General features: G+C 38.1%; 1 protein-coding gene across 1 annotated transcript in view; it reads left to right on the top strand.

The window, feature by feature from the left end:
- The window catches only part of Plc21C (Phospholipase C at 21C), a 34,082-nt gene extending 8,860 nt beyond the window's left edge, over nucleotides 1-25,222 (top strand). Inside the window, exons 2-10 of the mRNA XM_065302262.1 lie at nucleotides 8,582-8,728; nucleotides 18,032-18,303; nucleotides 18,359-18,544; nucleotides 18,617-19,454; nucleotides 19,576-19,789; nucleotides 19,845-21,129; nucleotides 21,201-21,444; nucleotides 21,496-21,750; nucleotides 21,811-25,222. Of these exons, the coding sequence (XP_065158334.1) occupies nucleotides 8,582-8,728; nucleotides 18,032-18,303; nucleotides 18,359-18,544; nucleotides 18,617-19,454; nucleotides 19,576-19,789; nucleotides 19,845-21,129; nucleotides 21,201-21,444; nucleotides 21,496-21,750; nucleotides 21,811-21,879 (3,510 nt within the window). The 3' untranslated portion in view covers nucleotides 21,880-25,222. The remainder of the gene's footprint in view (nucleotides 1-8,581; nucleotides 8,729-18,031; nucleotides 18,304-18,358; nucleotides 18,545-18,616; nucleotides 19,455-19,575; nucleotides 19,790-19,844; nucleotides 21,130-21,200; nucleotides 21,445-21,495; nucleotides 21,751-21,810) is intronic.
- Nucleotides 25,223-25,779: the final 557 nt, after the last annotated feature.

Here is a 25,779-nt window from a genome sequence, read left to right as displayed (position 1 = left end):
GGTTTGGGATGTACGGCTTGCGGTAGAATTGGATATGTTTGTGCGGGAGACAGGCAGGAGATGATGTCCTGATTTGCAGTTACCTACCGCAGTGACAGGATCGATTCTACTAAGTTTATTTATTGTTGAATTTTGAGGAAAAAAAATCTATAAGTCAATAAATCTCGAGATGAGTTAAAAAGACTAATTTTTTGTGATTTTTTGGTTTATCTTGAGAGATTGGGATTAAAAATTTTGAAGAAAAAATTGGAAATTACAGTGAATTGCAGAAAAATGTGAGGTAATATTAGCCAAGATATGAAAAACACCAATCAATTCATTAAAAAAATGAAATTTGAATTTTCATCGCCCGCATATTGTGAAATGTGAAATTTAAAAATTTCAAACTAAAATCTTTTTTATACCAATTAAACCAACAATTTTTGCAAAAATATCTTTCATTGTAAATAATATCAAATTCGGAAAATAATAGGATAGTTTTTCTGCCAATTACGAAATTCGATACTAATTGCCGATGAAAACTGCAAAAAAACTCGAAATCCATGGCGATCACAAAACACAAATGCTATTATACCCGATTTTACCTATTCATAACCCGTGTGTCCGGTCTGCTGCCCGATTTGTGCGCGTATGTATGCGAATGCGTGTGCAAATAGACGGAAAAGCGAACCCGGCCAGATCAACATCGTTTCGTTAGTTCCATTCGTGTCCATGTGCCAACCAGGCTGTTCGCCGTCATTCGTACGGAACGAACCAACGGTGAAACGAGAAAACTGCAGACGCCGCATGGAAAACCTGCCGCATATGCATGCATATGTGTGTTTCGTGTTTCCATTTAGCCGGCATTCATGCTGCCGCTATTTCCACCTGTATAGAGATATACTACATTCAATGGCGGCACTCGCTTCGCTTGTCAGGTTCATTCCATATTGCGAGTTTCAATGCTCTCCAATCTTCCGCGCTTATTCACTATCTTGATACGAGTGTATAGAATCCACCTGATCTAAAATCTGGTGAATTTCGTCTTTTCAATTATGTAATAACTAATTACGCATGGTTAATTTTAGTTTTAATTCGAATTCTTGTTGTGACTATTGTTGTGGTTGGTTTAGATAGGGACTTGTTGTCCGCGCTGTCCACACACAACGTATATACAACGAAAAGAGCTTATCATGTCATTCGGCGTCCTTTATTATATTGTTCCAATGCGCCCATTTATCTGCTTCTACACTATAGTATGCTATATCTGCGCGAGCCTTACATGCATCGGGTCGGCGGTTGAATGATGTGGGATTAAAAGGCTTGTTGAACATGTCAGCAGCCGCCCGCCGCCCCTCATACTATTCGTCTGTGTGATACCGTCACCCGTCGACGATGACAACTACATTCAAGATGTCTGAAATCTATTTATTACCAAATTTCTTCTTGATCAATAGATGTACAAAATTGACATATATTGTTTCCTATCTTTTCCGGTAAACGTAGTATTAAATTATCAATAAATAATATTGCTTTAAATTAATTGTTAAGCGAATTTCTTTAAAAAGTTATTCAAGATCAAATTTGAAAAATGTATTTTTTGCATTTTTGAATAAGTTTTATCATCAAAATAGGCCAAATAAACAGTATGTAATATTTTATAAAAATTTTCCTCACATTTTTTTCTGAAGAGTCGCCATTTTTTATGTATAGCAGTTTTAAAGTTGCTCTTTATTATAAACACGACGCTACGATACTACGCCGCCTTTATATATCACTGGAAATGGGGCGATTTCTTAAGAGTCATTTTAGATATTTGTGTGCCCTTTACATATTTAGATAACATAAGAGTCTCTTTTTAAGATGCGTGCTTCTTGTACTCCGAAATTTTCCTTAAATGGCCCCAAAAACGCCGCCAAAGTAAAGCATTTTTTGCAGTTTATCAAAAACAAGTTATGGAAATTGAGCTGTATCTCATAAATGGGTTAAGTTATTTGTATTCTCTTTTCATATTAAGACAGTATAAGAGTTGTTCTTTATGATACGTCTATTCAACACCCCAAAATTCCTTCATAATCGCCCCAAAAACGCCGCCAAAGTTAACCAATTTCTATAGTTTATCAAAAAACACTTGGGGGAAATTGATAAATTTATCTAATAAATTATTTAATATAACACAAACCCAATAAATCAACAATCATAAAATTTAATTCGACCGTTCTTGAGTTATATTTGCTGTTGCTAACCCGATTTGCCGAAGAGAGTCTATATTGTATCGTGTTGTATTTTATGCGCCACCGCACTGACAGCGAACGTAATTTAAAGTCTTGTCTTAAGTTTAGTTTCGGCGCGCACAAGTTTACTGCCGTTTATAATCGCTTGTTTATTTATGGCGTAGTCATCGTCCTCCAACTTCCTGCATGTTAGTTGAATGTCCATCCACAACCCACTACATCACTCCGCGATGAAATAATAATAAAATTTATAAATTTATTGTCATTACTTATGTCTAAAAATAGATCTAAACTGCTTAAGGACATTGTTTATTTTCGCGCTCCAAGTGGGGCGTTAAATTCTTATCGCCGATATTAATCGCCGCGCGTCACGTATGTCTCTGTATGGGTGTTTTAAAATAGTCCGCACAAGGGGGTTGCCCGCCGGCGTACTTGACCCAGATCGACGCCGTGTGCGCGCTTCAAGCTCGCCCTTTTTCCGAAGCGATAAAAGTCAGCGATTACCTTGTCGTGTGTCGTGTGTATGGTCCTTCATTAACCTACTCCTTGCGCGCGGGCGTCGAGTACTTGCTCATTCTTACCGAGGCGACCAGCCGACGTGTGTGTCGCGAACAATGCGCTGTGCACTTGTGAACAGCGCGCATAAACCGCCGCCCTCGCATAAACTCTCGACTCTATGAACTTGGTTATGTGCGGGGAGAAAGAAGTTCAAGTTAATGCTAGAGCTCCATGCATAAATGAGACATCTTATAAGTCGCATGAATAACGGCTGTACTCGAGCTATACAAGTGTAAAACATAAGATATAAGACGTAAGGCAACCTTGTGAGCGCGCAAAAAGCAATCAGCAAATGTACAATCATGAAGTTGGCCAAGAAATATTCTCAACTAGTCGAAAATTAGATTTAGACATTACTATTGATCAAAATTACCAATATAACTCCGAAACTATAAGAAATAACTAATTTTTTTAACAAAATAAAACTTTTACAACAACATTACTATTTTTCTTACATTTCTAAATGTTTACCATTAATTCTACTGTTCACTTTTTTTCCTCTGTATAACATTTGCAATTGTTGTAGTTGTTAGATGTTGATGGAGCGTGTGCTCTCAGAAAGAATACTTATATATATCGCCGCCGGCGACGACGAATGAAGTCGCTGTTGGCTGTCTGCTTATTACGCGGACTCACGGACCCACTCCACATGCACATGGTGGAGGAGCCGGGCGGCGAGGCACTTCAAGTCGAGGTTAAGTGCGCACTCGTTCGCCTGACGCGGGCGGCGCTCGCATTGTCTCTAATGTCCTTTTCGACTTATCCGCCGCAATATACGTTTACCATCAACATATCGCCGTGTCATACATACTAATCGCGCGTTACGTGCGTTACGAATCTGCTTGCTGAGGAGGACTATATCTTCACGTTCGCCCCAAGTGGCAATTATACATTCATTATGCTGCAGATATCAACTAACAAGTTATGAGGTGAAAATATAGTAAATTCAAGTTGTCCTGGGAAAAATTATAGCCTGATATTAAAAAGTGTTCTCTTAAATTAATTAATATAGAATTAAATTAAATTTTATTCATTTTTAGCTACTTTTTAGAATTAAATTTAAAAAATCAACGATTTTTCCAGTTTTTTTGTGTTTTTGCCTATAATTTTGTAAATAATCAACTGATTATAAATTTACTTTCCTAAAACTTCATTTTAATTAAGAAAAAACTCAAAAAAGTATAAAAATCGTGTTTCTATTAAACTTTAAACTTTTGAAACATGTTTTAAATGATTTTCTTCAAAATTTATTTCAAATAAACTTTCACTCATTCCACAACTTTTCCACCATGCCCGGCACCTCCCCCAATAATATTTATATTACGAAAGTTTAAGTTACGCGAAATACTGATAATAATATTGACGATCTGTCGAAGTGGAAGACAATATTTGGTGCGCGATGATAGGCAGGCATTCGCGGTACTTTGCTCGCAACCAACTGCTAAATGAACAATCTGGAAGCGATTGTATTACCTAGCAGAGTCGCGCAACAGTAGATACACACAAAACGATGATATGCGGCAAACAGTGAAACTTTAAGGGCTGCTTATCTAGTACATTCCTCTCGTACAGTGTTTGTACACATATATGAAATAAATTTCAGTATGAAATTGAATTTTGCAAGTAAAACAAAGCACAATTTTGAGGCATTTTCATGTTTTAATATTCTTTGTAAAAATAATTTCCATTGCACTTGACAGCTTTCCGGTTGAACTGAATGAAAATTAATGAGAACGTATTATTTTCTTTTAATTTCCAGCCGGCCTGAAAATATTAATTAAAGTAAAGTTATTTAAAGAGCGAATTAAAAGTTGGCGATAAATACAGAAATTCATTTTGTGCCAATCATTTCTGAAGCGTGCTGCAACTGGCAGAAGTTTTTTTCCCGTGAGTTGTAGAAACTTTCAACGACTACATTTTCATATTTTATTGCGTGCTTATTATCATTATTATTAGTTTTTTTTTTCTTCAATCAAGTAAAAAGTTTTCAAAGTGGAAAACAAGAAGAACAGAAGAAAACAAAGAAATCGAAATTGTTTCCGACATCCGTGTTACCCATTTCCGGCGTCGCTTACACTAAAATCAAATTGAAAATCTGCGAAAGTTTCAATTTCGTAGGCGCGTAGCGTACGTGTGGCGCGGCGGTGAGCGAGGCGTATTACTATTAGCGAATAGTTACGAGCCGTTTGGCAGTTCGCGTACGTGCCGAGAAGGTGGTGGTGTTGCCGCCGCCACTACCACCACCACCACCACTGCGCCGGTGTGCGCGGGTGAGAAAATCTTTAAACGCGTCGTCATCAAGGAAAATGAACGAGCATTATGCGGGCGCTCTCGCGAAACGTACCAGCCGGGCCCGCACAGCAGAGCGGCGGCGGTCGTGTGTACGCGTATAATAATTTTCCGTTTTGGGGGAGAACCGAGCGCGCCGCGTCGGCCGTGTTTGTTGGTCGATATATTGATTCGGCACGTATATACTTTCGGGGCAGCGCCGCCGCCACCAGCACCGGCGTGTCGTGCGTTTACCACATTTACACGTAAACTTTGCTTCATAAAAAAAAACAAGAACTTGTTGAGATGAAGAAATTATCCTCTGCCGCATTTTTATAATGATCAACGCGCTGACGTCATGAATTTTGCACTTTAAAAATAAATCCGCATTTGAATGGTGCGCGAAAAGTGCTAAATATATACATTGCGGATGAATGCCATGACCGCGCTCGTCAAGTTTAATTCATTAAACAATACAATTCTGACACGTCTATATTTATTTCCAACTTAATTGAATGATTAAATAACGATTTTGTAGTTTCGCTGCTTTCTTTATCGCTGCACTTGATGCGCCATTCCGAATCTAACCTAATTTTGTCCGGACTATTATTAGAACGAATTCGTGCGAAAGTTACTTCTTTCTCCTTGACTTGGTTAACTATTTAATTATCCCTGAAAATTAATCACTTTTTTTCCTCAATATTAATTTATTTTCCCTTATCTCATAATATTTCTGTGTCAATTTTAGTAGAAACAAAAAATATATAAAAACGATTTGATTTTGTAGCTTGTGCAATTTATCCTTTATCAACAGTAATATTTTCTTATTCTATTTGCGCCGACTGCGTGCCGATATTTTTAGCACACTAGGTGTTTTTTCATGCGGCGAAGTTTTGTTTTATGTTTTATGCATTGGCATCGCGCGCGCGTATCGTATCGACGCGCGATTCGGAATTAATCCTTTTCGAATTTATTTACCGTGAAATTTATTAGCGTCCACGTAATAATATTCATCGATAAATCATCGCGTGAAACGTAAACGTTTCGGTTGCGCCAAATGCGTCGCAAATAAAATACGCGCGTTGGAAAATTGCTTGATACAACGAAGATATTCATAAGGATCAAGATCATTAAAATTCGTGTGACTGGCGTCGTAAACTAGTTTTCCGCTTCATTTTAATCATGTTGATTTGATGCTTTTATTTCCATCGGCAGCTGAAAGACAGATTTTGCTTTAATCCAATTCTAAGATTGCGAGTTGTAAATCTTTCAACGGCGGAGATAAATTTTAAGCGGCGGGTATAAAAATAAAAAGTGTTGTTTTTTCAAGTGGAGGTTTAGTTAACTACAGAACACTCTATCTAAGAAACATCGAAACAAATATTTTAAATCGCAATTCTGTTGTTTTACAACATTTTTAACTAAAAAATTGGCTAATTTTGTTCATTTTTGATTTATTTTCTTTAATTTTCACCCAAAATTATCATTAAAATAACTATTAAAACATTAAAAAATGTCACGACAAGAAATTGTAGTTCAAAAGCTAGGTTATGTCACGTATAACATTTTTCTAGTGGCGCTAGTGTCGTTTCTAACCCGATTTATGATGAAAAACTGAATTAAATCCGTTAATAATTAATTTAAGTCAATTTTTCTTGCCGCAACTGATTGTTATTAAATAAATAAAAATAATATTACTTTTATTGGCACAAAACCGCAGGTTAGAGTTGAAATTTCCCCTCCGTGAATAAAATTGCGACTGCGAAAAGAACGCGCGCCTTAATAATATCATTCTCATTGACTTTAAGTGCGTGGACCGTCTGTCGGACCGACAATAAAGCGATCAGCATAAAACCTCCCGGGCCCCCGGTCCATCCACCGTTTACCTAATACTTATACATTACGTATGCCGACATTCCGGGCGGCTCGGCGGTGCGCGCCCGCAACGAAACGACCATCAAACGCCGCGTCGTAAACATCGAAGCGGGAACAACCGCCCCCTAAACCAAACCTCATTCCCATCAACTGTATGTGTGTGTGAACTTGCTCGCGGGGCACGTTGCGGACGGAAGTCGTAAACGATGCATAAGCAGCAGCTACGTCATCGCGAAGGCGAAGAAGGAACGCCGAAGGAAATTGGAGGAAGGATCGTTATTCGCAGCTGTGGAGTACGAAGTTGAGCATACATATTGTTCGGCGGTGCGTTTTTGGGGTGTGCCGGCGAAATTCGAATTCATTATAGACTTTAGCGTAACTACGACGACTAAACTAAATCAAGTTTTATTTTTTATTTATGTCGAGATATAAAACCTACACATAAATAAAAGCGAGAAAAATGTGTCGTGGTAGATTGAGCGTGTATACATCACGCATCAGTCGTAGTCGGTTAACCGGCATGTCAATCAAATGAAAGTTGTGCACATAAAATCATAACTGACGCTCTTCCGCCGCCCTCGGGAAGTGTGCAAACAAATGTAAACACAGTGTCGTTTTCCCGCCGCGACACGACGCGACTCAATAATATAATACGCGTGGAGGCGAACAATCGTAAAGTATCTGTTCGCCTTTTCAATAGACACAATAGGCCACCAGATATCGAGAAACGTGATAAAAGTTACAAGCACTCAAAAAATATTGTTTCATTACCGGTTTTATCAGTTGACTTTAATTTAATCATACATTTTTTTATTAAAATTTTATTATATTTTAACCCTAACCTCATAAATCATCTATTTTCGTTCGTAACTCCTCTTAAATCCCACATAAATGAAACCTGCACCACCAGGACAATATGTCTTAATATCATCCTCTTATACCACGTGCAGTGTACTTACATGTGAAGAATGAAGAAGACGTAAAACGTAGAAAATAATTACCCACTAGAAAAGCAGTATTACCTCCACCACCGCGGGCGTAATAATGCTTTTGCAACAAAGCTGCTTTAAGTAGGCACTACGCATAAAATACAAACAAACTTTTACAACCTATTATTCAGAATGAATATAAAAATAGGATCGAGATTCACATCACATTTACAAAATTAGTTCTTTATGTTTTCTAATTTAATACTGTTAAGTGAACTAAAGTACCAAGAATAACAACAACAAGTCATTATGTTGTTATATTTTTATCTGATATCAATTTTCTCGTCAATAATGAATTATTGCATGTGTGGCTCGGTTGAAATGCACTTGTAATTATTAAAAGGTCTTCGAACTTAGGTACCACAAATAATTTAACAATTCTTGGTTGAATTATTAAACACTAATTGATTTTTCGCTGTTCTTGTTGAGTTGTTCGAAATTGTGACATGTTGATGGCAGCTTTCATTCGTCCAATGAATATTTTACATTTAAAAACGTCTTGTATCGATTTTCTAGCCGTCTGGCCTGACGAAAATATAATAAATCTTTAATTTTACGTCAATTAAACTTTTTTTTTCTACTATTTAACGAAATATCAAATGTTTGACTTGCGGTATAACTCCCCGAACACTATAATATTATAAATTTCACTGATTTTATCAAAATATATGTTTACAGGACTCTGGAGTGGGTACACCAGTGACGTTATACGTCGACCAACATGGCTTCTACATCTACTGGACGGATCAGAACAAGGAAACCGATCTGCTCGATATCGCAACCATCCGAGACACGCGGACTGCGAAATATGCTAAAATACCAAAGGTGAGTTCGACCATTACACACCCTTAACAACCTCACAACATTTTACAAATGACTCTGCGCAATATTAATGCGACTGTAGCGCTTGTGCGCAGTTTTATATTCAAATTAATGTGACAATTAGGACAATTAAGCATCGCGCAATAAATTCGAGCGCAGGTCGCGTGAATATTTCACGGCGTGACCTTTTTTTTTTTTCGCCTCTTTCGTTTCGGTTGGTGAGGTTGCGCGCGGTGAACGAGTTGGCTACGTGCGGCTGTTAAACGCTGAGAATGTGATGGATATTGAATTTACGAGGAAGTAGGAGGATTCGTGCTCGTTTGCGGCTATCGTCGATCTAATCTAATATTAAAATCAAGCGACGGCGACTTTTCGTCTATCGGTTTTTGTGAGCGTATAATTAGAGAAATTTATATCGGCGCTATATAATATGCCTCGGAATATTCTAGTCAAGTTCGAGTTAATTAACATGTTTGGTGTGATAAGAAAAAATATTTTCAAGGAAAATCAACTCGTTTAAAGTTTTCATGGAGGAAAAAAAAAACGATGATTATCAACGCAATTAAAGTGATTTACTTACTCATTATGATTCTCATCACTTAATTTACCACCGAGTGCATTTTATTCGGATTTTATCTGCTTCCAAACTAAGTTAAGCAAATAATTAGATGGCTTTTAAATTTGCGTTAAACATTAAACGTATTTCGCAATAAAATTCACATCCGATTCGTTCCGTTTCGAATTCGTGTGTTTATCCGTCTCGACATCGACGTCTTTTGGCGATATAATAAATTCAACACATTTATTTATTTACACATACATGCAGATGCGAATTTGTTGGCATTTGCGCAAGTTTCTGTAAAAACACGCGGCTCGGCGTGCTTTGTTCCAGACTAGACAAATTTTTCTACTTGAGGAATTTCCGGAGCGTAAAAGTGGAATTTTCATACTAATTATTTGCATAAAGGCAATGCACATTTTGTGTCAGTTTTAGACTGTTTGCTTTGAGAAACTTGGAAGCGTCTCGCTGTTTATATTCTGGATGCAATTGAAACATTTATGCGATGTTTGTACAAACATGTAATATAAACATGTTACTTTATTGTAATTCGACTGTAAATGTTTACTTTCTTCAGCGAGTAGTCTTACGATTTAAAATTTCAAATATTTTCGAAACATTTTAATGTGTAGTGAAGTTAATTCACTATTTTTATTAGTCTAATGTATTAACTTTGAAAACATTCGGTGTATAAGCACCACGTCCGATAGATTTGCATATAAATTGAATCGCGCGCTTGTTTATAACGTTTTTAATGCACGCTCAGCGGCGAAGCTAATGTCCATTTACTTGTCAATCCGCGATAATGGCGAATAAATATTTTCCACAAACAAAAAATCGAATCAAACTCGATCGGTCTTCAATATAAAAATATAAAATCCATTAAACACGCTAAAATTGAAGTTTATCGTTTGAAAATGAAAATTATTGATGATCCTCATAAAAGTTAGACAATACACTATTTTGATTAATCAATAATGCATTTATTCCACATCGGAATTTAATTTTAGTGATTTAATTTTTATTATTATTACCTATCACGCACGGTTTTATATTTTTGCAAATAATAAAGCTAATATTTGCAAAACAAATAAATTTTAATTGGTTTTATCGTTTAACATAACCTATTTTGAAAAATTTAAAACATCACAGACGTTTTTGTGTTTTGATACTAATTTTAGCCGGTAATATATTGAAGGAGATCAACGCGCCGCACGGCTTTGGAAAATATTGCGAAATGTTTCCTATATTAGTCGCATCTGTGACGCCTCTGCAATGTTTACCAACATTTGAAACGACGCGAGCCCGCCGCCCATTAAAAATACATGCGAGTTTTCCATTCTTCACGTTTAGTTAACTTTCATAAGATTTCCGTCCCGCCGGGAATACGATACGCCGACTTTTACGAACATTCAAATGCCATCAATATAATAGCTATAAGCTTTTCGGAATTCCAAATATCACTCACTTATCAGCGTGACATGCAGCAACTTTATAAGTCTACATAAATATGTATGAATATGAAGTGTAGTTACGAAAATGCCACCTGATACACGACGAAAAAGTGGCTTTTGAAATGTTGGGAATCGTTAAACTTCGCTCACACAAAACTTGTGCGAGTTCCATTTGCGTCGCGACGCGCTCTCGCACACCAAATGCGACATATGTAATATCTTTGAGTGTTTGCCCGACTTCTCTATAATAATATCGGCTGGTTGAGTTCGCAATGTTCGAACATTTTGATCAATGGGCCAGATATCACTGGCTGCTTTTTCGCCAGCGAAACGAGAGCGTAAAACGACTCGTTGGTTTTAAGATGCGCACTCAATGATCCGCAGTTTCGGTTAGATATCGGGAATCGGGCCATTAGGACGCAGGGCGATGGCGGCGATGGTGGTGGGTGGGCGACACGGTCGTTTCTGTTTGTCGTTCGGTTGTTGGCGGCCGGAACGAAATGGGAACGATTGAGGCATCAACGCAGCGTGCACACGAAGCTCTGGCGAGGCAAATTTTCTCAGATCTCGGCGGTTGTGCGGCGCACACTACACGGACGCATCCAGCCATAGGGAGATTGCTTGCTTATGGAATTGGGCAGAATCCAAGAATAATTAAAATCGATATGCACGCAGCGAGGAGACGCACAGAGACACCGATTGGCAAATCTCTACTCTACACAACTTCTCCCACAATCAAAATCTCAGAATATTATTAGAAAAACGAACTTTTAGCAGAAAAAAATTAAATTAAACCAAAATCTTAAAAACTTTGAAAGTATAAGAGATAAAGTAGAAATTTTTGTTTTCAGAACTAGATTTCATCGCAGACTTTAAGTAAAGTTGTTTATAAAGTGATGTAAAAGTATAATTTAAGCGTAGATTTACGCGAAACACGAAAATTTGCAGAAATATTTGATGGTTGTAAAGTTGCAATATTAATCATAATATTTGAAGTAAGTTGTGCACTTGAAAGTAGTAAAAGTGGTAATATATCTCAAGTGGCTGTTAAGTGTGTTTGAGCATTCGGGAAACAGCCCGACTACTAAACTAAATTGATTCGACTACTCAAAGTTATTCGCAGACCATAACCGATATTTCAAGTGCAACTTAAATGTACTGTACTTGGGCAAGATGCATTTATGGCAATAAAGCGCCTAATGACATAATGGGTTAATGGTTAATGGCAAGCGAAATTACATTCACGCGCGAATTCTAAAACGATACTCTCTGCGAGTACGCATTGCGCGCACACCCCTCGGCGGCAGTGCCAGAGCGCAGAGAGATACGGCACGTACACCAATTTGAATTTTAATTAAATTTTATAAATTATATGTGCGTTCGTTATACATGTCGCAGGCGCACGCTACAGAAATCCACGATATAAGTATATTCATTACATGTAATATTAATGTCTGTGTGCGCTTGGTGTGTATTTTATGCATTATGTATCTTTAGGTGGAAATCGTCGCAATGTGCAGAGATATCTTTTACCACCCCCGCCGCAGCAGCAGCAGCAGGGGTTTCACAATCAAACTTTGCCAACTTGTGAAATATGGTGTGTCCGCAACTTTTGTTGCTGATTTTTATGCGCTGCGTTTTTAATTTTATTCCACGCAATTTGTAATTTTCAAATTAAGTTTGCGCTGGGCGCGCACAAAGTTTTTAATTCATATTAGTTCTCCAGTCCCAGTGGCGTCGCCATGCAATTAGATTATGATTATCATTGTTCATAACCTAACTTTTATTTTGCGACATGGAAACCGGCGTAAATTGCTCAACTAAAAATTACTTTGATAAGTAAAGTAATATAATGTAAATTACAGTTTTGTATTGGTATTTTCAGTGACATTGTCGAGATTCTCTGCCGGCAATGTTAAACATTTCAAGGACATATTGCTACAATATAATAACATGTTAAAACTAAACAAAACAAAAACTCACTTACCCAAAGTTGCGAAATATGGATCAGCAAACACTAGACACTGCACAATTACCACGCCGCGTTTACACTGCACATATTCTTATGAATTTCAAGATTAAAATAAACAAAGATTACTTGCGGATTTTTATGTGCGTGCAGAACATTTGTCGAGGTTATAACAGACGCGGCGCGCATGTCGCGCGGCGGTTTACTGAAACTCTGACGGAATACAAATTTAAATATTGAATATTTGTTGATTCTCTGATTATTACAACGTGAAATTATTTTAATCCGCTAAAATTAGTAAAATTAATGAGGAATTAACATATTGTCACTAAAAATAGTTGTTTGTGAGCATGAAAACGAGCGAATTAAAGTGTTTCATGCAATGTGAAATGTTAAGCCGCTGAAACGCTAAGTGAATAAACGGGCATTAAGCCTTGCATGCTCGTAATGATGGCAATAATGAGTTTCCTTATTACAGAGATAAAAAAGACCGTGTCGAAACGACTGCAATAAGGAAATGTTTCCCCAAAGGGTGTACAAATGCGTGCGCAACACGCAGTTAATTTAATAAATGTATGCAACCCATTTTACACCCAAACACAGCATAAAAACTAGACGTGAAGGCGTGCAAATAGTAAAACATTGAATACAAGAATTTAATTGAATTCGATGGCGCGTTTGTTTCGTTTTTCCCCGATTTCCACAACCACGGCATTCATTTGTTTTCACATCGGTCGACTGGCGTTGCTTTTGTCTTCTCGCTTCCGTTTTGTTTCGTTTGTTTCGTTCATTACGCGACGGTATAAAATTTCAAAAATTTCATTTGCGTTTTGCCTCCAACGATACAATTCAAACTTGGAACAGCCGAAAACATGTCGCATGTCATTCCGATAAGCATATTTTCACATGCGAATATTCATTCCTTTCATTTTGTATCCATGAATGTTTGTATTTCGAGGCCCAGTGTGTTTCCTTCCGGTTTTTCCGCATTGTAGCCGACTGGTATCTTCATTTTCATTTGTTTCCTGCGGAGTCAAAGAGAAAGTTTTCAGCGTTAGCGCAATAGTGCAACGCTTGTACTTTGTTGTAATAAATACCTATTAAACAACCCTCTCTGCCCTTTCTGGCCGTGTAATGCAATTGATGTTCCTCGTCCGACGGGCATTCCCTAATGGACTCTTGAATAAACATTTACATTTAATTTAATATAGAAAGTCATGCGGGCGAGCGTATGGCCTCTTTTCTTTGCAGGTTTGTTCGGTTTTCTTTGCTCGTTTGTTCTGTATTTACGTTTCGGTCACTCGTTTCATTGAATTTTCATTAGGGTAACTGACAGCGATTTATATTACAAATTGGTTTGATGTTTACATTTATATGCGCATTAACTTGAAGAGAAAATGTGCTTTTAGTTTCATATTGGGCAGAAAAACTAGGTTAATGTCGAACAAGTTGCATATATTAAACATTTTATGTTTTGTGGTGACAGAAATTAAAGTTAGTTATTGTTTTACTTTGTTAGTAATCAAATTCATAATTGTTGAATGTAATTGTCACAACATTAATTTGTATTTGCGTGTTTTGTGTCCTTTGAGAATATTTGCGTGTGAACAATGTCAAATTACGAAGTAACACATTGCAATCAGTAAGTTACATAACCTACAAAACAAAAATGTTATTTAATTATGTTTATTAGCTTTCTTTGTTGATTTATTCAATTAAATTTGTTTGTTTATAATATTTTTCTTCAAAAATCAATAAATCAACCAATTTTTGATTAAATTTCACTATTTTATAATACAATGCAGTTGGGTTTCGCTATTATAAAGTTCTTTAGTTGTTTCTTGGTTGCACACACTTTGTCTAAAGTTTCAGTTTTGTTTCACCCACTTTGTTCCATACTTGTTGCACACGGTTGGAAAATCTGCACGCCACACGTGATATTTTTCTGCGCATATCGAACTGTGCGAACTTGATGGAAACAAACAACTTTCCGCTTTGCGCTCCGCAATATTTATTCGAAAAATTGAATAAACATGCGGGTTTCGAATAAATAATACACGCCGATTGTTTTTCTTTTATTTTAACTTTGAACTCGTTTCCTTGTACAATATATTGTGCGTATTTGAAAGATAATAGTGTTAGCAGGCATAAAATGGCAAAGCAAATACGATTTTTAAAATCTAAACACATTTCTACTGCAATTACATCTTCTACGAGTACAAAAAAAAAGAAGATTTCAAACGATAAAGACATAAATAAACGATCAAAGAGGCGCGGCGAAGAAGCGCGAATCGTTTAAAAATAAGTCATCAAACAACTCAGCGCTAGGCGAGGAGCACCCCGTCGAGTTTTTGTTTACAAAAGCTAGCAAACACGCGGCCGCCAGGAATAAAGGAAAACAAAGAAATAAAAAACCAATTTTCCACCAAGACAAGTCGCTCCCACGTCGCGCATCTATTCCGGCCGGGCCGTGTCTAGTGTTTCATCTTCATCAGCCGCCGGCAGCTCGAAGGAGGCGGGGGAAAGATAAAAGACATTTTTAAATTGTGTCTTCCTGCGCGTACTTGTACTCGTTGCTTGTTTTCTCAAGCCGAGGGGCCTCACCGGATGTGCACAACACAAACACAAATGTTTTTGTGCATTTTAATTTTGCAACTTTTTGCAGCGCCGTCGGCGCATGGATGCATAATGTAGCATGTTGTTTTAGTTTTCAGGAGCGCCGCAATTCGCGGAGAGTTTTGACGGTTCGGAATTGCCCATTAATTTCATTATGCGGATGCTGCAGGCGGACATTTTAATGGTTGTCATAAAAGTGCTCAAAATAGTATGCTAAAATTGCGTTTAACTAAGAAATTTACCTATAATATAATATTTTAACACTTTTTCACATTTTCACATAAAGAATTTCTTTGTTTAGTTTATTTGTTTGGAGAAGAATAGACTTTTACATGAATGTGGATCATTAAAAAGTTTTGAGACCGCTTTTAAACAATGTTTCATTGTATTCCTCTCATAGTTATGTAAGTGTATTGCATAACCTACAAAAAATTGACTTTTTTGCTCTTTGTACATTAAAATTGTTGATTTTCGATAGTTAAAAGCATTTTGAGGCATTTTTCAACAAAATAAGGTTGTGGTGGCTTCAATGGTTAATGATTGTTCAATATGGACGCGGTCGGAAGCTAACATAACCTACAAATCACATTTTTATATTGCATACGAACATATAGTGTCAATAGATGAAATAATAACATCAATTCTTGAGTCTTTTGATATTAAAACATTGTTTTTCACTTCTGGAATACAAAAATAATCGATTTTTAACAAATTTAAAAAGTTTTCAGGGTATTTTAATCATTTACTTGTATTCTGAAACCGATATAACCTACAAAACATAAATTAATATTTAATACACATTTATAGGGCAAATAAAACATGTTAATATTTGTTAGATTAAAAAATAACGACAAATCTTTAGTCCGTTGATAGTTAAACATAATTCTCCGCCTTTTGTAAACCAAAACTTGATTTTTATCTCATGTAAGCGAAAAAAAAACTGTTGATTACACTTTCCAACAGCAAAGCAATTAGTTCTCCCACTCCCTCAGCTGATCTCCACCGTCACTTATTGTAATTACACATTGAAACACCGCCGAGCTTAATGACCGCCCCCGCCTTCTAAGCTGCGCCACAAGTTGATAAGCGAATGAAACTTTAATTCGATTCTACGCCGCAGCCGAAAATAAAATCGACTTCCACAACACAACAATGCATAATTTATTATTTGCCCGATACACAAAATAAACAATAAATAAATGTTGATTGTGCAATCATATTTCACCGTCACTCCGAATATACATTTCTCGACTTTCTATGCCCGCGTCGATGCAAACACGTTCTCGGACACGCTTTAATAGCGTTCGGTCGGTTTTTATTGCCGGCGCGGATTTAATGCGTACGTCGCCATAATCTTAAACTGTGAAACAATGAATTTTATTGGGCGCGTTGTCGCGCACGCAATTCGCGTGTCGCGCAATGCGCCGTAAGTGATTTACGAGTGGCAATTATCATGGCGCGCGCGCGCGTTCAAGTTATGGTCCTCTGGCTCTTGCGCTCGATTTCCCTCGTCACCTTCGACAGCCGCCCGCATCGTGCTTATAAATAATACACGCGCTGTGTGTTACGCACGCATTCACAGCCGAGGCGCTGGTTAATGATTTCAATGTCAGGAGGAACTAAGAGAAGGCTTTAATGGCATGTTATCGGGAAACTGGGGACGTTCAAGTCATTAGCTATTCATTCATTATTTAATGAAGGTGCCAAACATTTTCATTTAAAAAATCAATCAATTTTGTCTATCTTATCGCGAAAATGTGAGGTCAGCTTTTTAAATGTGCAAAATATTCATTAATTGATCATTAGTGATCGGGTAAATGTTTATTTTATAGGTTATGTTGCTTTTTGACATTCTAACCATATTTAAGGGATATTTTTGATTCGTATCGATGTGACACTCAATTCAAAACTGAAAATAAGAAAAATTTTGAACCTTTTTGAATCGAAAATCCATTTTTCTGATCTGTACATCACAAAACTTTTAATATTTTGTCAGAAATTGATGATGTAAGCTGTAATTTTCTTTTAAATCTGTTTTAAAATAATATATCGAGATATTTTTAATTGCATCAACGTAAAACACAATCAAAAACCGCAAATCAGACTATTTTTATACTTTTCAGAGCGGATATACTATTTTTGAGGCAAATATAACCCAAAATTTGTAATATTTTGATAGAAATTCAAGATATAACCTATACTTTCTCCAAAACCTGTCCTAAAATAATATATCGAGTATTTTGGGTTGTATAGATATTAAAATCGCCTTCTTTGTTGGTTTTTTACCCTCAAGAACCCAAAAGGATGTGCTATGCGAGGATAAGATGATTTACGAGTGTAAATTTGTCATCGCGGTGCACCGAAAGTCAGCACACAGCTTGACATTCCGTTGACATTGGAAAAAATATCGCCCGGGCACCAAAAAAAAATATCAAAAATTATTAATGAATAACCGCTGCATACCCGCACAAATGTTAAACGAATGCCGCATCAACTATTTGGAAGCGTTCCAAGTCTCACATCCATAGTCTATCTCTGCTTTTTGTGCGATTTTCTTTTCATTCCACGCATAGGTTTCATGTTATCACAGTGTTTTTTAATTCAAGTTTTTCGCTAGCATTGTAATGCGTTTAAATCGAAAAGTTGGGCGAATGAGAAACTTTGCGCACTCGAGTTTTAATTGAAAATCATTTGTTTGTCGCACACAGGATCCGCGCCTTCGACAAATCGTCACGATGGGCTCGCAGGACACGCTCGAGGAGAAAACCGTCACCGTGTGCGTGGCGAGCGACTTTGTCAACATCAACTTTATCAATTTCTGCTGCACGCGCAAAGAGATCGCCAAGCTGTGGACGGACTCGCTGATGAGCCTCGCGTACAACTTGAATCGCATCAACGGCACGAACAGTATGTTTTTACTCAAGGCGTACACAAAGATCTCGCTCATTCCCAACAAAACTGGAAAAATCCCAGTGAAAAAGTATGTTTCTATCATTCGCAAAACAAAAAATATAAAAATGAACATTGTATTGCAGTATTGTGAAAATGTTTGCTCAAAATAAAGACGACCGAAAGCGCGTGGAGAAGGCACTTGACTCGTGTGGTTTCCCTTCCGGTAAAAACGACGCCATCAATCCGGAAAAATTCACCTACGACGACTTCTTCAGCTTTTACAAACATCTCACACAGCGCACAGATCTCGAAAAGGTTTTCTATGAATTGTACGTATGAAAAACTTTTTTTTTAAGTTTTCGTTGTTTATTTATGATTTTTTTAATGATTCTTACAATCAGATGCGGTTCGACTGGCTCCCAGAAAAAGGTCACAATGTCAACTGATCAGCTCGTCGCTTTCCTCAATAATCAGCAGCGCGATCCGCGTCTGAACGAGATTCTCCATCCGTACGCGAATGCGGAGCGTGCGAAAGATCTGATAACACAATACGACTCCAAGTCGAACGCACAAAAGGGCGTGCTGTCGTGCGACGGCTTCCTGAAATACCTGATGTCCGAAGATAATAATATTATCGCGTTGAGCAGCTACGACCTGTGCGAGGAAATGGACCAGCCGCTGGCGCACTACTTCATCAATTCGTCGCACAACACGTATCTGACGGGACATCAGATTACCGGCCGCTCGAGTGTGGAAATCTATCGCCAGTGTCTCCTAGCTGGGTGCCGTTGTGTTGAGTTGGATTTCTGGAATGGCCGTACTGAAGAACCCGTCATTGTACACGGCTATACCTTCGTACCGGAGATCAGTGCCCGTGAGGTTCTAGAAGCTATAGCCGAAAGCGCTTTTAAGACTTCCGATTTTCCCGTCGTGCTTAGTTTTGAAAATCATTGCAATCCACGCCAGCAGGCAAAGATAGCGAATTATTGTCGGGATATTTTCGGAGATATGTTATTGGCTGAACCATTGGAATCGCACAAGCTGGAACCCGGTGCTTCGCTGCCACCGCCTTCGTTGTTACGCCGGAAAATTATCATTAAGAACAAGAAGAAGCATCATCACCATCACAAGCGTGCACATCCGCATCCGGTGCAGCAGGAATCTATAAACGAATCTTCGAATACCGGAAACGGCGAGATCTCCACCCACGCACATGCCCCGCCGCTGCAAACCAGACAAGTATGTATTAGTAGCGTGAGGAATCTGATTACAAAAGCAAATTTAGCGAAACTGAACGCCGCGGTGTCGGTGCTTTGAAGTATAGTGCAAGTATCTAAGGCTTTGATCTCCGTTTTCGCAGGGCTCAAAGGAATCGACGGCCACCGAGGAAGAAGACTCTTCCAGCGATGAGGAAGTCGATGGCGGCGATCCGGAACCGCCGAGCGAATCGCAGGACGGCACGGCCGCCGGCGAGAAGGCGCCGGCTGCGAAGGAAACCGAAGCCGGCGCTGAAATTTCAGCGCTCGTAAATTACGTGCAGCCGGTGCACTTTTCGAGCTTCGAGAATGCGGAGAGTAAGTGTATATCATGTTCGCCAATTATTTGCTTAGCGCATGCTCGTGTTTACAGAAAAGAGTCGCAACTACGAAATGTCCTCGTTTGATGAGCGGCAAGCGACCACGCTGCTCAAGGAGAGTCCGCTCGAGTTCGTCAACTACAACAAACACCAGTTGAGCCGCGTTTATCCGGTCGGCACTCGTTTCGATTCGTCCAACTTCATGCCGCAGGTGTTTTGGAATGCCGGCTGCCAGCTGGTGGCACTCAACTTCCAAACGTTGGACCTTGCAATGCAGCTCAATCTGGGCGTGTTTGAGTACAATCATCGTTGTGGGTATCTCCTGAAGCCGGAATTTATGCGACGCAAGGACCGACGATTGGATCCGTTCGCCGAGAAGAATGTCGACGGCATCATCGCTGGCACTGTGAAAATTACTGTGATATCTGGACAATTCCTTACCGACAAACGTGTGGGCACCTATGTTGATGTGGATATGTACGGTCTGCCTGCGGATACGGTGCGGCGAAAGTTTCGCACGAAAACCGTGTCCAATAACGGCATCAATCCGATTTACGATGAGGAGCCGTTTGTTTTCAAGAAGGTCGTCCTGCCGGAGCTGGCCAGCATACGAATATCCGTCTATGAGGAGTCGGGTAAACTCATCGGGCATCGGGTGTTGCCCGTGATCGGATTGTGTCCCGGCTACAGGCACATGAATCTGCGTAGCGAACTGGGCCAGCCGTTGCCGTTGGCGACGCTGTTTTTGCATATTGTCGTCAAGGATTACGTGCCCGACGGACTGAGCGACTTTGCGGAAGCGCTCGCGAATCCCATTAAGTATCAAAGCGACTTGGAGAAGCGAGCCGAACAATTGGCTCGCCTCACCGACGGCATGGATTGCATCGATGGCGAAGAGGCAAAGTCAACGCCGCCGGCAACAGCCGTCGCCAAACCGAAGGATTCAACCGCTACTAATGGCAGTCCGACAACACGCCCGCCGATAAACAAACCAGCCGCAAGCATTGATCTCAACACGGACCAGCTGGATCCGGTACCGACCAGTACAAGTATTCTCACCTCGGCCATGTCTGTCGAGCAGTCGAATTCGATTGTGAAAACGCCCGAAATCGGAGATAAAATGGAGGACATTGTGGCCGAACCGCTGGATAAACTACTGAACAATAAATCTGTCAAGGAAAAACGTCTGGAGCTGGAGAAGAAGCTGGATAGTTTACGAAAAAAGCACGAGAAGAAAAAGTTGACGCTGCAGTCGCAAAAGTCGAGCGATTGCGGCGGCGAGAAGCGATCGAAATTGATTAATATCAAACTTGTCAAACGACTCTCCAGTAAAAACATGTAAGTACCACACAGCCAGCAGTCTTGGGCGCAAGTTTAAACGTAAAACGAAATTAATTTTCTTTCGACAGCGGCGTATTCGCAACGGAATCACCGAGTTCCGAGCCGTTGACCAGCGTCGCCGACTGTCCGGAAACGAGCGACGGCAGCGAACGCCCGATATTGCCTCGAAGTCAATCGGAGCGTTTGCTCGCCGCAAACAGGGACTTTGTCACACAGGAGAAGGAACTGCGTGAGAAGTATCACGACTTGATCTACAACACCGCCGATAAGATAATGAAAGATTCGCAGGCGAACCAGATAAAAATCCTCACGGTAAGAATCAACAATATTAAACTTCTTGATTGATTTATTGCTGCTTTTCAGACGCAATTTGAACGCGAAACGGTCGAAACCATGCGACGGCTGCAGGCAAATCGCAAGGAAGAAGTCAAAGCGCTTTCGAAAATTCACCGCGATCGGGATGAATTGGTTCGGGTGAAGCGTGAAGTCAACAGTGCTGTGGTAGATCGAGGCGTGATTGAACGCGAAAGACTTGCTCGATTGTTCGAACAGAAACGCGACGACATCACGCGACAACACGAACATGTCAAGAACGCTCTGCAGGAACATCGCACCAAGGTAACTAATAAATATCTCATCATTAGAGTGTAGTGTAAATACGTTTTATTGTATTTTCAGGCGAAGCAAGCGTTAAACAAAGAGTTTGAGATGCGTATGGCGCGGGTGGAAAACGAGCCGATGACTTAAGGGCCCACTTGGCGGCCACAAGCGACAACGGCGAAACAATCAGCAAAAATCTTGAACCTTTTTGTGGTGTCGACAATCGAATTCGGCGATTCGGCGCGCGCGACGCCCGGAATCAACTCGAGCTGTGTACCTTGCGAACGACGAAGACGTTTCTATCATCGTTAACATTTCAGCCTCACGACGACGATTGATACCAACTAGCCAACTTTACCTTTTCTGCAATATTACGATACATTCACACACACACGAGGAAAGCAACCGGTGTCACCATCGAAACTATTTATAAGAAACGGAAACACATTGCCGATGCTGGCAAAACATTTTCGCGACAATCATAACCGATGTGTACAACAACAACCGCATTTATAGACTAGTGTGCTGTCCATGCGACGCACATTAAACATAAAACATTTGCGAAAAACGAATGGTGCATTACGCATACTGTAAGTAGATTGTACGGTCGATGTCGTATCATTGTGATATTCTAGTTGTTACGTTCAGATTAGTTTAGTTGGTTTTTCTAGCGTTTTAGGTAAACATGATGATGATATTTTTGTTGCGCGCTTCTCGGTTGAATTTCATAGTTTATTTGTGCCATGGTGTCACACATGCCAATCATAGCCCGCACAGAAACTTGTGTTGTACAAATTGATAGCGCGATTAGCGAATGGCAAGCAGCGTAAATATAACAAATGTCGATTTATTCTAAAGTGACACGGACGTTGCAATAATGAAACGATTCTAATTAGTTTATCGGTTGCGGGCCAAATAATCGTAAGAAATCGACCCGCTTTGGTGTTGGCACAAATCTCTGCGTCGATTTCAATGTTTTATTGAAGCAATATACAGGGTGTTATTACAAGTTAAACAAACCTAAACCAATTAATTGATAAACACGTAGGAAAGAATGTGCAGCGTCTCAATAAAGTTTACAAAAACAGGGTTGACGGGAACGACGGAAACAATGTAGAATTACTTAAGTATGTAATCAATCTAATGTAATGTGATGTGGCACTTATGAAAATGCACACGATGCAAGCAACAACGTCATTAAACGGCATTAATTACTTAAACGATTGCTTAGGCACAATTTTATGTTAACATACGGGTAAATGCAACACTTTACGCTCAACAATTAGCAATAATACGTTTGATTTACGCACAATCACCACTCGAACGCTCGAATTTAAATTTTTATTGGGATTCCATTGCGTTGCACACGATTGATTACATATTTTGCGCGATGTGCTTTTCAACTATTTTAATATTGGTTCAAGTAAAGAAACTAAATCACATCATAGTAATAAATATGTATAAAGAAAATGAATGTTGCCAAAATTGTCGTTGCTAGCGATATAGATAGTCATTACATGCAAATATAAATATTATTTAGATAGTTAATGAAATGAATTTCTAGGCATTGCGACTATGATGAAAGATGTGTTATTATATAAATATAGACTTCGTGACAAGTCGCACACACGAGCTGGTTGATTAGATTCGCTGTAGATATGCTAGTTATGTAAATGTGTCGCTTGAGAGAGATTTGTGAACACACATGTTCATGTTCGTTGTTATCTACTTACTATAACTACCATCATGTACACCACATATTTACGACTCAATGGTTGTTAATTAATTGTTAGCTGATTTGAACCACGGCCATAACACAAACGCGATCGAGATTTCAATAAAATGGTCAGTTATTGAAACGGGAAGGAAGGAATTTACTCTTGTAAACACAGACAGGGATTTTCAAACGTAGTTTTAGTTCGAAACTTAATTGTTTACGACGATGTTTAAGTAAGAAACGCCATATATGCCAATGAGAGGTACTTATTACTTACTTTAAATAAACACAACACACTCATACGGACAGTAGCAATAAAAATCAATCAAATCACACTCTCTCTATATATATTTATCTGTAAAAGAAGTTATTGAAAAAGATGTGTACTCTATTCGAAATTAATCTATTATTCTATGACTATTCTCAACACAAAGATGAAGAAATGATTGTGTACATAAATTAAAGTTTAGATTTTGAAACAAACTGAAAACAAACATTCGTATTTCCTATTTACCAACGGCCTACATATAAATATTTATATCATTACATTTGACGACACATTCATTAATGTAATTTATAATGAATATAGAAAAGATATAATATATACATTGTACTAATAGATATAAATAACTACAACGGGACGAAGGATAGGAAGCCATGCATATGATGAGAGAATTAGCCAGTTTTTAATTATGTAATTGTCTGTTTTGTTAAAGAATTAACTCAAATTTATTGTTTTTGTTAATCGTTTTTATGTTACTATTGTTTTCTATGCTAATTTTAAATTTTAAAGCTATATATGTATGTTTTTTTCTTGTCGGACGATATTTTACATTCCGTTATTGTTTATTAAGATGTGACGAGCGATAATCTGAATCGGAATTGTTGATTGTTAGCAATGTGTGTAGCGAATGTAATTGTAGCAAAACAAATGCGTCGAATTGAAAGAGTTGTTCTGTTAGATTAGTCAAAATGCTCCACGACTTCAGAGTTTGGGAAGTACTCACTCGCAAATTGTAGTCTAGAACTGTTACTATCATGTATAAAACTTAAAGATATATATATAATTTTATGTTAGTTGCGTCTTTGACACAGCATTCGTGCATTTTGAACGCGAGAGTTGTGCTCTAATGAATGAAAAACATGAAAATAATATTCTGTGCTTTATGTAAATAGAGAATTGACTATGTTACTATGTTTTAAGCATATAATTATTATCATATTTATGAATCTCATTTTCCAAACTGTGCCTTGGTCTCGTTTGAATCTTTAAAATATTAAAAATGCGTCGAAATTCACCACACACGTTCACGTCGGTGCGAAAACTAATTAAAATCATAAGCAAAATGATGGATGAAACTGGAATTGCGAACACAAACAGAGAATCAATGAATGTAAACGTGTATTGTGCGGGTTGGGCAAAAAATTGTAAACAAATTCTCACCCATCTTTGACCCACACTCGTGTAATTATGCTCGACCATCCTTTCCCTTTCAACCACCACCCACTAAGTACATCTAACATTTACTTAAGGATAGTTATATACGTCACGTTTGGAATGACGATACGATTTGCGAACTAAGTCTTGACGAATTGATAATTTGTAAAAAATGGTACCATCGATACGATTACTAACCGTATACATTGCATACTCATGTAACTGTGTTTACTTACCTACTTATTTAAAAATTGATGTGTCTATTAAAATATGAATAACTATAAACTGAACTAAATATGAACAAATAAACGATATTTATGTGGATGATCAATACATTTGAGGTGTTTGTTATTATAACCTTTTTTTTATTTATTTTGATATCGGAAATTACTTAGATTATTTGAAAATTTAAATTATTGGCAAGAAATCGCATGATTTCGTTGATCTTTTGTCATTTTTATTACCGCAGAGTAAAATAATTTGATTTTTTGATTATGTGATAGAAAATTAAAACAAATTTTTATGGAATAAAGCAGTTTTATGTTTATTCATAGTTTTTGATAAATATTTTCTTTTTCAACGGATATGCATTACTAATGAGAATGATTATTTGCGAATTTATTAACTGCTATTTAAAGAACAGCAGTAAACATGACTATCCATTAATTGAAATAAACCTATATCATTTTTAATTGTATTGTTGTATTTTAATGTATTACATGCGTTGAATGGCTTGAGTTCTGACGCATTGTATTAATTAATTTCGAACCTATAAATTGCCGATGAGCTCAAGTTCACACTTAAATCGATTAGCCTACACTTATAAATTGCTTCTTGTGTTATGTGGGAGAAAAGCATTTTTATAAATTAGAAATAATGGCTTTTTTCCTCT

Source organism: Atheta coriaria, unplaced genomic scaffold, assembly GCF_025399875.1.
Source record: "Atheta coriaria isolate IRGN ID8LTWV9N9 unplaced genomic scaffold, Caltech_Dcor_3.1 hic_scaffold_5_pilon, whole genome shotgun sequence".
Classification (NCBI taxonomy): Eukaryota; Metazoa; Arthropoda; class Insecta; order Coleoptera; family Staphylinidae; genus Dalotia; species Dalotia coriaria.
The sequence above is the reverse complement of the archived record's forward strand: the minus strand, read 5'-3'. Positions and strand labels throughout refer to the sequence as shown.